General features: G+C 38.0%; 1 protein-coding gene across 1 annotated transcript in view; it reads left to right on the top strand.

Annotated features, from left to right (window-relative positions):
• The window catches only part of ERP44 (endoplasmic reticulum protein 44), a 49,087-nt gene that overhangs the window by 33,887 nt on the left and 1,635 nt on the right, over positions 1 to 13,565 (top strand). Inside the window, exons 7-11 of the mRNA XM_069853306.1 lie at positions 4,235 to 4,292; positions 5,658 to 5,774; positions 8,075 to 8,186; positions 8,626 to 8,767; positions 12,319 to 12,421. Of these exons, the coding sequence (XP_069709407.1) occupies positions 4,235 to 4,292; positions 5,658 to 5,774; positions 8,075 to 8,186; positions 8,626 to 8,767; positions 12,319 to 12,421 (532 nt within the window). The remainder of the gene's footprint in view (positions 1 to 4,234; positions 4,293 to 5,657; positions 5,775 to 8,074; positions 8,187 to 8,625; positions 8,768 to 12,318; positions 12,422 to 13,565) is intronic.

Below are 13,565 nucleotides of genomic sequence, written 5' to 3'. Positions count from 1 at the left end.
TTAATTGAGAGGACTTCCTTAATACCTTCAGTGTGACATAACTGAAGAGACTAGAACTTAACAGATAAATACACTTAATACACTCCTAGCCTCAGTATTTGCTGTGAAATCCGACTTTCACTTTTTTGCATCCCTTTTCTTTTTTTCACTCTTTGTCAGCATAGTTTAAATGTACTTGGGGAGGATTTTGCGGGAGATGCTAGACAGTTGTATCCTAGAAACCTGCTTCTTTGGAGGGAGAGGGGAACAAGTAGCGAAGAGTTTGAAAACATTTTGGCAAAATTTTTATCAGCTTTGCAGACTGAATAACTACTTTTTTTCTTAAATTATTTTCTTTAAAATATGACCACTTTTTTGTAGGATTTTTTCCTTCTGTTTGTAGGTTTTCTTTCCCCTTCCTTTTTTTCCTGGAAAGATTAATTCAGTAGTTGCTTATTCTTTTCCTCTTAATGTCAGGGGAGACGACCTTGTTCCAAAATGCCCGATTCCTGTGCCTGCATCTGTTTCACAGTCTATGTCACTGCAGGCAGTAACAGTTTAGAAAAGCAATTACCTCGATGAGCTACGTAAATGTGAGCCTAGAAGAACAACCCACAGAAACTCAGATTTCTCCTTGTCTCACGGATTTACAGCAATATTTTAAAATATTACATGATCTTCACTGGAAGAATAATAAATTGGGAGTGAGTGATTCCCTTTCTAAGCAGCATCATAAAATACAATTACAGATTCTGTCTGTAGTGCCTAATTTGCCAGTACCACCCAGTTTAAAGTAACTAGGCATTACTATGGATGTAGTGGTTTGCAGTGTACCCACAACTGCAACACCAGGAATTTACATGGGTTATGTTAGCTTTTATACTGCATACAGTTGCTCAAAGAGTTTTTTTAATTGGATGTAGCAAAGAGTAGCGGAAAAACTGAGAGGATGTATCCAGGTAGAAAATGTTTCATCTGCTTGAACAAGACTTGTTGTTGGTCACTGATGCCTCTTGCATTTTGGGATGGGGGAGAGTATTTGTAATGTGCAGGGGTATGCATGGAATTCCTTTCCTTCAGTTCCCAATTGGGTAAGCTGTGGCTGTGTAAGCAGTGTTGGCTGTGAGAGAATTATCAGGTCTTGCAGATCTGTGCTCTGTAGACCTGTCAGTCTTATCCCAAAAGAGCGACCACTATCTCAGATGTTTTCTGCTAAGTGCTTTCGTGCTTGTTCTTGGGGAAGCCAGTCTGAGTTATTATTAGAATTCTAAATTCTCTTTTGCCCCCTCATATGACTTTGCATTCTTTTAATGAGTGCCTTTTAAGAAATCATTAGTAAAAAACCAGTACATTTAAGATTCTGTCTCCTGTTATTTGAGTCTATTCATCTTTGGTTTGCTATTTGTCAACTTCGCATAAGGAGAAATAGTCTCCCACCACTCAGCATTAGCGTTTGGTTGTTGGATGCTGTTCTTGAAGTAGTTACTATGAATTTTCTATTTTCTTCTTTAAATATAAGCAATAAGCAAACATAATGGAACAGATCAGAATGTGATTATTTGTAACCTTGCCCAAGAAACTACAAACTGCACAGCAGGCTTGTCATTCTCTTGTCTCTTCTCCAGACTCCCGTTCCCTTTCTAGGCTGGAGCTGTTAGTGTTCTAAAGTGCAGCCTTCCAGACAGCAGCCTTGGAAACTAAATATTTTTATCTCTAAGTGGCTGTGGCTCTCAAGCTTTTGGAAAGATTATATGCGAAAAGACTTCTGAGGGAGACACTGGCTATGTAACGGTGTTTTCTATTCAAATTATATATGGCAAAGTGTTTTATGGTAATTTGGCACTGATCAATCAAGCTCTTCTGATTGAGCATCCTGATGGTCCCTAGGAAGGATTTTTGATTTTGCTATGGATAGAGTTCAACCTGTATACAGTTTGGGAGGTATATGGTAACATGAACTGTCATGTTCAAACTTCTAGTAAGCTAAAATAAACTCAAAATAATAAATTTGTCAGGAAAAAAATTAATCCCTCTGCTAACTTCTGTTAAGGTAGAACTGTTCCCTGCTATGCCAAAATTATTCTGGCCTTAAGCACCTGTAATAGCTTATTTTTAAACTGTATTAATAGTACTTACTTGCAGATCATATTAATGCTTAAAACTATTTTAAGTCAACTGATCCTTACTGTTCTGTTAAAATCTGAGATAGCTGCAGAGCAAAATTAATGAGTGGACTTGTAAGCAGGAGGAGATAGGAGGGATACTGATGACTAGATTATTAGAGGTAGTTTTTAAAAGTCGAGCTAGAGAGAGTTAAATCTAAAATGGTTTTAGACGTGGAAGAGAATGACCTTGTGCCCTTGAGCCAAAGCATTGGAAGCCAAATGCAGAAAAGCAAAACAAACAGCTAAAAAAGCCCTTTTATTTTAGAAGGCTACAATGAACTGTAGATGACTTAGGGAAGAGTGACAAATCTAGGACCTGTTTTAAGCTTATGTTAGCAAGAAAAAACAGGAGGGGTGTGTAGTTCCAAGAGGCTCAGCTTCTACATTGCAGCTTCAAGAAGGGCTAATATGCAAACTGAAGTGTTTCCGTTTTGGGAGTTGTTTTAAAAAGATGTGCAGGTGTTTCAGGATTTCATATTGCTTTGAGTTATCTGAAATGAATTGGTTGCAGTTGCAGCTGCTGAGGTGGAAGAATACAGAAGAGAGGACCTTTTAGCTTCCACCACAGTCTTACCCTAGAGCATGTATTTCATTATAGGTTATTATCAGTTTACCAATCAGTGATTGGGCAGGTGGCTTCTGTGTCTTCACTTTCTTCTTCAGTGAATTCAGTGAAGGATTGTTTTGGATGCGAGTGGTTTACCTCGGTGTTGATGGTCATAAATGAGCCTAATTTCACATTATGGGAACATGTCTGGAGTACAAATGCTTTTTAAAATATATGTCTCTAAACTGATGCAAATACTGATAGGCATAATGTACTATGCAAGATGTCTTCTGTATGTGATAAGAAAAGGATAATTGGATCAAATTAAATGAATAAAACTTAGGTACTCTGAGTTCAGCCATATGATGTCTTGTTTTCTCTTAGCTGTATAAATGGCTTAGACCCTTGAAAGATTTGTCTCATCTTGTATTGAGATAGAAACATTTTTACTTCTGGGTTGTTTTTTTTTTTTTTCCTCCTCCTCCCTTATATCTCTTAATCGGTCTTCACCAATGCTTATAGTAAGTCCATAGAAGAGACACTGTAATTTAAGAAGCTGGAACAATTAGCTAACGAGACTGACATCCTTTCTTTTTTAGCTTGTGCATTTTTCTCTTATGGCATATGCAGACAGTCAGTTCTGCCTTGTCAGTGTGAGTTACGTGGAAGAGCAAGGCACAGGAGAGGAGGAGAGGAGTCCTCGTTTGATGTCTGAAGGTGGTGAAAGGGTTTATCGAGAGCTTTCTTTCCTTAGTTTTTTCCATTTCCTATTTTGGATGCATAGCTGTCCCCATTTGTTTGAATAAGAGATGAGGATTTGGGGAGCACAAGCTCGCAGCTTTCAGGGTGCTTTGTTGTGACTGGGATTAAGGAAACACAAAATGTTCCAGAGGAAGGGAAGGAGTTTACTACGGTGACATACTAAGCTGAATACTAAGGATGAAATGCATGTGTTCTCCAGGTACACGCATGCCATATCTTCAGTGATCTGAAACTACATGTTGTGTCTTGTACTCTCTAGATCTGTTTTGAGGGTAAAATGGGCAGTGTTGGCTTATTTGCCATCCTTTTTCTCTTCATTTGTACTGGTAGAGCACCTCAAAGCCCTTCTTTATCCAGCTAGGTAAGAAGTAAATTTCTAGTGTAAACAATAGAACAGGAATAATAAATGCAAACAAGAATCCACCTTTCTCTCTCTTCCTTAAGAATAGTTATTTATATTTTTTTTTATTTGATTATTTTAATTCATTATCATTTGTCTCTTATCCAAAATTGTACTGGCATTCATCACTTGTGCTTCGGTGCCTTTAGTCCATACTTCTAATCTTAGGCTTACATCTTGCTTCACTCCCTTGATGCCTCCTTATCTAGCCAGGCCAAGTTTCTGTGGAATTACTTTACAGTTTACTTTAAAGATCAGGGATTTTAATTCTCAAAATTTGAAGAGTGGGGAAAAAAAAAAGGATAGCGAAGTATGAGTTTTGGTGTCTTGGTTATTTTATTTGTCCATACCAAGATGTGCTTACTGGTTGGTTTGTCGTAGGGCTGTTTCAAAAGCAGAGAGATTTAGCGGAGACAATGTAATCTACAAGCCACCAGGGGTAAGTGTAACTATGTATTTTATTCTGCTAATTGTCATTATATGTGAATATGAATGAGCAGAGGATGTATTCACAGCATTCACTATGTTACTGCATCTCAACTCTTAATTTTATTTAATTGCTAAATAATGTAAGAAATAGGATCATAAGAACTAATGTTTCTGAGTTGGTGAAATAGATCTCTATCTGGTTTCTTGCCAATTAAGTGCACAAAGCCTAAACCTGCTGTTTTAAATGGTCGTGTCCTGAGTTATTTTTTTTAAATAAACGCAATAAACTCTCTGTGTGTGGATACCTTGTGTTCTGTAGAAGTTTTAAAGCTCTGAAGTTCAACAGTTGATGTGCTTCACATTTTTCAAAGCAAGTAACAATTACTAAATTTTTTTGACTCTCACTTGCCTGTCTTGTGCATCTTAGTCTGCAAAGGTTAGGAGCTGTTCCCTTCAATTGAAAAAAAAGGAATTAGTAAAACTAACTGCATAGTAACAAACTCTCATAGACTGAGTTTTATTTGTGGAAATATTCAGTACAGAAGAAAATCTGCAAGAATTACTTTTTAGGAATGTAATTAATATCTGAAACCCTGCTCGTTTCTCAATTTTAATGTATAAACAGAGTTGCTTACGAAAGAAAAATAAAAAAAATAGGAGACCTAAGAGGGGGGGTGGGAGGGGAAGTGGGGCATTTCAAACCTTTTCCTGTAAACCCAGAATTTATTAGATTACGTAATTTACATGATGTTTCTGAGTTAAGGTGTGCTTAATCACAGCTGTAGCTTGCAAAGTCATGCTCCGCTTCGTTAACTGAACTTATCATTACATTAAAAGAGAACAACACTGAATTCTGAGTTAAAACTACTAGCAAATAAAGGAAAACTGCTATTTATTCATATCTCTTTGGCAGAGCAAATGCAAAATACCAGTTTCAAGTCCAGCAGGACATTAGGAGGATATTTCTAGTGAGTCTTTGTAACTACCAGCATGAAGCAGCTTAATATCTGCATTTAATTTATATCTAAATTGGTTTTTTTAGGTATGGAGATGCTGTTTGTCAACCTAATAAAAGTCTAAATAGCTTTTACTTAAAACATTCCTAATTTGCAAACAAAGTATCTTTTCAAGTCTTCTTAAGTTCTCTTAAAAAGTAGAGTTGACTGCATAAATTTTCATATATAGTATTTATTTTCCTGTACGTTTTTTTTAACATAGTTAATAAAAATGTTGCACAAAGGTTGAATATAGGTATGAGAATGGCTTTCACTATTTATATGAGTATTGTTACTTTATGTCAGGTAGGTAATCTTCTTTGTAGGTAGTGATGTTATGTTTACTCTTTCTCAACTAGTACTTTTTCACTTCTCAACAGGAAAATGCTCCAGATATGGTGTATTTGGGCTCACTAACCAATTTTGATTTGATTTATGCATGGACACAAGATAAATGCGTACCACTAGTTCGAGAAATTACATTTGAAAATGGGGAGGTAAGAATTTTTCTACCACACTACTTTTAGGGTTTCTTTCTCAAAAGCAAAAAGTCTCTTTCAAGGTCTCTAACCCGTGCCAAAGAACTTTCTACATGCTTTGCTTTTGGCAGAAAATAACTTGTAATAGTCGTGCTTGTAGATCACGGAAGAAATGTCCGGGGATTTGTGCTGTATGGGAACTTGGACACTAAGAATGTGTGTGTGTAAGAATGTGTGTATGGGTGTGTAAACACCTCGGGTAGGTTGTCTTACTCATTTAAATTAAGTAAATATTATTTATATGTTATGAATAAACGTTTAGGATCTGGACATAGATGTTATTTATGTGCTTTTTGCATCTATTATGACCTTGAAAAGGTGCTCCTTGTCAGGGTAGAAAATACCCACGTTAGCCTGTCCATGACAGTTTGAAACAGTAAAATAACTGCGAATTATCTTTTAGTTATAAGCAGCTTTTAAAATTTAGTGTTAAAGTTAGTAGTAGAAAAACGTTATTTTATTAACCACTTCCGAAACGTTATTTAATACATAAGGGTTCTGGGCCATCACATTTAAACTATGTATTACCTAAACAGTTGGACCAAATGATCCCTGAGGTCCCTTCCAACCTGATATTCTGTGATTCTAATAAGTAAACACAGTAAATGGTGACTGACCATCTATGGAACTGACAATCCTCTGGGAGTCTTTTTTTTTTTTGTCAATCTGTGTTTAAGCACTGGTGCCTTCTTAATCTTTTTAGCTTCATAGGCTCTTTCCCTTGAGTTTCTTCTTTTAGCTTTAATTTGTAAGATAGAATTTGGGGCCTTGCTTTTACACATCTCTTCTCATTATCCTTATTTTCTTTCAATGCTTTTCTGTTTTCTTTTGTAACTTACTCCTTTTTCAATTATTTCGAACTCTGTATTCCAATTTTTTTTTTTGTCAAATGACCAACAGGAAAAAATCTTAAGGAAATGTACAACTTCAGTATCTGAAATAGAGTATTTTTACATGGCCACAGCATCTGCTAGAACCTTTCGTCATGTTTTTAACAAATTGCAGTATGTTGTCCACACTGGATTAGAAACCAAAGAATCGGTCATATAATTTGTTCTCAGTTTACACACCTAATTTTTTACCTGAATCAGTATGTAACATCGCTGTTCCAGGCACACACAACACGTCAATTCAGAATACAGAGGGAGGAGTAGGGTGGAATGCACAAAATGGTTTAAGTACAGTCTTGTAGTCAACCATGCCAACTACTATTGGAAAGTTCTGTTAGATAAACAAAATTTAATGCTTCATTTGCAACTCAATATGTAAAGGATGCCACATGTTAAGAAGTGTGTGGTAGATTTTCAGTGTACTTTTCCCATGGGGAAATTGGATTCTGAGCCTTCGAAGCCAAGGTTCATCACTGTCAGCTTGTTACCCACATTGTGTTGTGGTTTTTCTGGTTGTTCTCTCAACCCTTGATTCCTGTTTACTTAGGCAGCTATTTACAATTCCAATGTGACATTTTGCCTAGCAACATTTGTTAAAAAATTTCAGTGCTGCCAGTACCCAAACAAATTTAACCATGCCAAAATTGAGATACTTCTGTCTGCTTTGATTGTACAGTATTTAAATGGGCTTTTAATGCATACGGCACAATATTACAGGGTAAAAATATGAAGTGTTGTGACTGTTAAGCTGCGTTTGTGGTACTAGAATATGGTAGAAATAAGAAAGTAAAAAAATTCTACCACAGGCTTTAAATATGATTTTAAAATAAAAATTGGCCCCTGTAAACTGGTGGTAGTTTTTATCCCCTCAAATTTCTTTTTGTTAATGTTTTCATTATCTGATAACTGTCATGGGCAGGCCAGCCAGGAAGATGCCCAGTCTGAACAGAGTTGATCACTGACTTTAGACAACATGCAGTAATTGGACTCTGGAGTAAGGTCTTCTGCTTGAGAAGAGACTCCATTTGAGAGAGAAGAGTCCCTGTACTCAATGAGAAAAGGCTGCTGGAATCAGTAGAAAGGCAAGCTAAGGAAAGTACTTAATAGAGAGCAGTGAAGGCCAAAATCAGCAAGGCTTTCAAGCCAGCTGTCTGAACAACCTGCTTGGAGATAATCCATCTAGTGAATGTAACTCACCACATATAAGGGTTTGAACTATGCAGATATCGAAACTGAGCTTAAAGCCAGAATATACCAGGCTCTGTTTGAGAGTTCTCTGTTCTCAAATATACCTGCTGCAATGAGGGAGGAAACAGAACCATAATTATAGTGGTATAAAACAGACTTCTTAATTTGTTTTCTGTGCAGGAACTGACAGAAGAAGGTCTTCCTTTTCTCATACTTTTCCACATGAAAGATGACTTGGAGAGTTTAGAGAAATTCCAACAGGAGGTTGCACGGCAGTTAATAAGTGAAAAAGGTTCGTAGTAACTCCTACTACTTCTTGGTTTTACAGGTATAATATTTTTCAGGTGAACCCAGTAGAGCAGAAGCAAAACCAAACAGAATCCTAGCTTTAAAGCTAGGGCGTTATGTACTTTTGACAGTGAGGATCGACTTCCCTGGAAATTATTAAAATACATTCAGAATTTATTAGTAAGTAACTATTTCAGAAACCCTTCTTGTCTAGATGACTTAATGCAGTTTGAGAGGGCTTTAAACAAAACCTAAGTTTGTGTTGTGGCCAAAAACACTCTAAGAAAATCCTTTATTTTGATGGCATTAGTTATTTAAATCTATTGCCAAGTTTTGCGTGTTGTGCATCTATCTAATATCTCCACCTTTACAATATTTATGAAAGTGTTTAGGTTTTGAGATAATAACCTTAACACGTATTTTTGTCTGCTCACAATTTTAAGGTACAATTAACTTCCTCCATGCTGACTGTGATAAATTCAGGCACCCGCTCCTCCACATCCAGAAGACTCCAGCAGACTGCCCTGTTATTGCCATCGATAGCTTCAGGCACATGTATGTCTTTCCAGACTTCAGTGACTTGTCGTAAGTACTTTTCTTTTTGCATTTTTCATTTCAGAAGAACAAAGGAAAAGACTTGTGCTCCTATTTTAATCAGTACCCTGGTAGGAAGATGAATAAGTGTGGGATAGGTGAGACTGCCTGTGTATGATTCAATGTCAGAATCTTAAAGCCAGATGAATTGGCATGAAGTCATTTAAGTGGAGTTGCGTTGCTTTATGCAAGAAGAGAATCTCACTTTAAGTTTTGAGATGCTGCCCTTCTTTTATTTCAAAGTTTTGCTATTTTCCATAGTATTTAGGCATTTGGAGCCTGGCGTGGCATTTTTAGTGGTGCTCTAGATGTGTCAGTTAACTTTAAAAGGTTTAAAATACTACAAAGAATGTTTAAGTGCTGTATTATGCAGTGATTGAATGCACCATGTAAGAATTCCCAGCCTCCTGGCTTGATTTTTCCTGCTGTGTGATTCCAGCCTTCCTGCATTAGTGTAAACCTGAAAAGCTGGCAGAGAAACCCTGGTTGTGTGGGTTTCTGCAATTTTCCCGTGCAGATAGGAAAGTGGTTGATCGTTTGCATGTTATCTGGATAAAATAAATACCTGAGAGGGTGCTTAGGCAAAATACCACTGTGATAACCGCAGCCGTAGTCCTCTCTACGCCACTCCTTATGCCTTGGGAGAACATATTCTGTCTCCTGCTGCTCATTTGAGGAGGGAAGATGTATAAATATTATCTTTAGGAGCTTTTAGCATGAGACAAGTGTTCTGTCTTTGTCTTCAGGATGTGTGTTAAACTCTGGTTTCCATCTCAAAGGAGGTACCCATATACAGTGCTTGTTAAGTCCCAGCTAGATGCCTACACTTTGAGACTTGAATATTTGCACATTGAGACTTTTAAAAACTCAGGGTATTTCATTTTTGTCAAAGCCAAGGATTCAAATTTCAGACTTGTAACCCCATGTCTAATTCTGCTGTTCCAGCAGGCATTTTTTCTACTTGAAATGTTGATGTATGAAAGGAGGGTTCAAATCTAGTGTCACAGTTTAGCCTTGACCCAGCTAACTTCAGCAGCTAAAACCAAGCAGCTGGGCTCTAAGTTCCCTTCCACACCACTAAGGAAAAAGAGGAAAGGGAAATGAGAGGAAAAAGTCTTGCGGGTTGCAAACGAATAAAATAATTAATAAAATAGTAGTAATAATAATAATAATAATAATAATAAAGAAAATAATAAAATCATAAAATATATACGAATGTATGCGCAACCCTCTGCCCTGGATGACTACGTGTCACCACAAATGGTGCAGAGAAAGTCAGGAAAGGGGGTCAGTGGCAGGAGAGAGCTGGACACAGGAATTGGATTGAGGAATGCACAGATCTGGGATCAGGGGCAGACTGACAGATGTCCTGACTCAATCTCAGCCATCACAGAAGAGACAGAGACCCTCATGATCTCTTAAACTTGTCTGAAAAACATGCAGTTAACTTTCTGAAATTGAAATTACTTAAACGAGACTTAGCTGAAGTTAGGAAACTGATTCTACTGTAGCTCAAACCAGAACACCTAGCATCTCCCCATAATTCTCCACAGCCTTATTTGTAAAATGTAGATACATCATAAAATGTAAGATACTTCCATTTGTTATATCTTAAATAGCACTTTTTTAAATAGCTAGAGCTATATATGTGGAAACTCGTGACAGTGACTATTTTTCTCCACGTTCCTGTTTCTTTGGAAGATCATGTTCAGTGCACATGCCAGTGCTTTAAAAAAAAATATAGTGGGATCTTCGCATTTTGAAAGCATTCTTTTTATTATCACTTTTGAAACAACCCTAAAATAAACTACTATCTCCTATAGTGGAATAGAGATGTTTAGTGTAGACTTTCATGTTCTGTTTCTTACGTGTTCTGTTTCTGTGAAACACTATCACAAGACTGAAAGCTACTTGCTTGTTTGTATACCAGTTATTACATACAAATGAAGATGAGAGAGAGATGTCAGCACTGTAGACAGTCGCTTAATGATAAATAATTATTCAACCTTACTCTAGGAGATTGAGCTGATACTTAGAAATACCTAACAAACAGTTTGGAAACAAGGAGAGCTTAGAGCTCCTGGGGTGATATTCTTTTGTGTGTGGCTTGCATTTTGGTTTTGTTTTATTTTGTGTTGGTTGTTTTTTGTTTGGTTTTTTTTTTAATGAAAGGTAAAATCTTAATTCTGAGACTTTCATCCACCCTTTCTGCCCCTTTACTACGTTTTCTTACAAATGGGCCCCAGACTGTCTCTTGTAATCTTAGTGCTGCCACCAATCAATATTGCAGCCCAGTATCCAATGGGATTTGGTACTTTTCAGAACTCTCTTCAGGGAGTTGTCTTTTTGGAGAATAGCCGCTTCATAGGAAGTAAGACCACCCCCCAGTGTTTTGTCCTTATGCTTTATCCACCTGGTGCTATTCATCCTGCTGTTCCAGGCTGGAAACGATAGCAGGGAGTATTCAGCAGATTGGTTGTAGCTTCTCAGTGAGAACTGGCAGAGCTAAAGAGGATGTAAGGCACCGACTGCCCTTGCTGCATTAGGAGAGGAGAAGAGGTCGGAGAGGAATGTCTCCAGCAGTGTGCCTGGCCTAGAACAGGGGAGGAGCCCAAGGTAATAAAGCAGGGGGGAGCAGTGATTCTGCTGTCCCTGCAGCCAGACTGGAATGAACCCCCTTCTCTCTATCAGTACTAGCTCCTGATCTTACCTGGGAAGGGAAGAGACCACTCAAAGTACCACTGTAATACTGAGTAGTTACAACCCTTTGACTCTATATTATATTATTATTTATCCATAGAGTTATCTGATGATTATCTGAAATACTACTGATAGCTCATCTGACCACACTTTGTCCCCATTTCCTAAACGCAATGACTGGTCTGATGAAAGACTCCCTACAAAGCCTGTCTCTGTTCGTACATTACCTTTTGATTGCATGCATAGTGCTCATGTTACAGTTTATCTCCTCTTTAATACTTAATAGATGAATTCTTCAAGGTTTTTAGTCTATTTGACGTTTCACTAATAAAACTGGATGCTGTAGTTTAGCATGTTTGCTGTGGGTGACAGTAGCTGATCTCAAATTACATTTACATTGATATCCTTTTAGTGCTTATCTCTAGTGTATATGCAGTCGCTCAAGCACTAGAAAGCCTTTCAAAGATGTTTTGTCAATACTGCTACCCAACTGTCATTTGTATCTGTAAACTGCGCGTTTGGAACCCGCTGTTCCCTCTTACATTACGGTTAGTGGGGAGCTGAAGTGAGTATACAATGAAGTTATCGGCTGGGGCAGCTCTGTGGGAGTTATTGAAAGGATGAAATACTTGCTGTGTTCTCGAGAGACAGTGGAAAGCAAAAGAAGCTGGTAGGATACCTTAACAAATCACTTGGCTTCCTGTCCTCTATTAATCACCTGAAAGTGGACATAGTGTGCTGGAAAACAGAAGGTGGCTACTCTAAACAGCGCACTTTAAATCTTCTGTGTTTGGACTTAACTTGTAATAAACATACGGGTGTTTTTGTTCAATTTGTTCCAGAGTTCCAGGTAAACTGAAGCAATTTGTACTAGACTTGCATTCTGGAAAATTGCATAGAGAGTTTCACCATGGTCCTGATCCAACTGATGTAGCACCTGGTCAGGTAAGGTTACAACTATATTTAATTTGGCCATTTCATAAAGACCTTTTTTTTTCTCCTTGTCAGAGCTGTGCTTTCTAAGTCGTGTGTACTTTTAGCTTCAGCCTTCTGAAAAAAATACGTTGGTACTTCTGCTTAGCTCTTCCTTTAACTTCATTTGGGTAAAGGCAAGGAGAGCCTTAAGGGGAAGTATGGAGCCAGGTTGCCTTGAATTAAGGGAAGACCATAAGAATACAGATTTTTCTCGATTGAAACAGAGTATCTTGGGCTGAGTGACTGTTCTGAGCTCATAGAGCTGCTCTTGTGTTCTTGTGTGATTTCAGTGCAAAAACTGATGATATGTCATCGATGAGTTATTTCCCACGTGCCACATTCTGAGACGGTGCTTCTAAGGGGAATCATCAAATGTTTGATTTATTTACTTATAGTCACCAATCCAAGCAGCAGGTAGATTATTAGAGCATCAGCAAAAGATTGTTAAGCAGTAATAGGGCTTATTACTTGTATAATACTGTTAACAAGCGGCAATAATAGTGGTCAGAGGCTGCATTTGTCAGTTTAGATTCCTCACTGTCTGGTCAAAGGTTGTCACACTGTACAGTTAAGTGCCTGGAAGTCACTCCTGAGATCTCCTCAGGAACACAACTGTTAGATCCTTCTTCAGACAAAACTTAGGAGCACCTCAGTGTTTAGTTTAATCCAAGAGGCAGAAAAGAAAGGATGTTACCAGTCCCAATTCCCTCTGCTCAGCCCCATCTTCTAACTGTGTCTAGGTCAGCCCTTGTCTTCTTGATACACCACTCAGCTCATGTGCTGAAAAATGCTTGTCAGGCACCCTTCTCATTGCCTCAGGCAAAAGAAATAACTGATAATAAACATTTTTTAAGCTGTATGTTACATTGTCTAGGGCTCAAAAGAGCCACATTTGTCCCAGAGGAGACCCAGTGCCCTTGTGTTGGGCTGCCTTGAGCCATCCCAGAACCCATGGGTGAGAGACAGAAGCAATTTATGGCTACAGCCTCATTTTCCTGGTTGTCTGTGGGATGTGGCTCTGTGGGAAGCCATATGAGTGCACCCTCCTGTTGCCCTGCTCAAAGTTAAAAGATACAAAAGCACGAAAGCCCTGGAGGGCTTGCCTTGGGCCAGG

This window comes from Phaenicophaeus curvirostris, chromosome 3 (genome assembly GCF_032191515.1).
Source record: "Phaenicophaeus curvirostris isolate KB17595 chromosome 3, BPBGC_Pcur_1.0, whole genome shotgun sequence".
Lineage (NCBI taxonomy): Eukaryota > Metazoa > Chordata > Aves > Cuculiformes > Cuculidae > Phaenicophaeus > Phaenicophaeus curvirostris.
The sequence above is the reverse complement of the archived record's forward strand: the minus strand, read 5'-3'. Positions and strand labels throughout refer to the sequence as shown.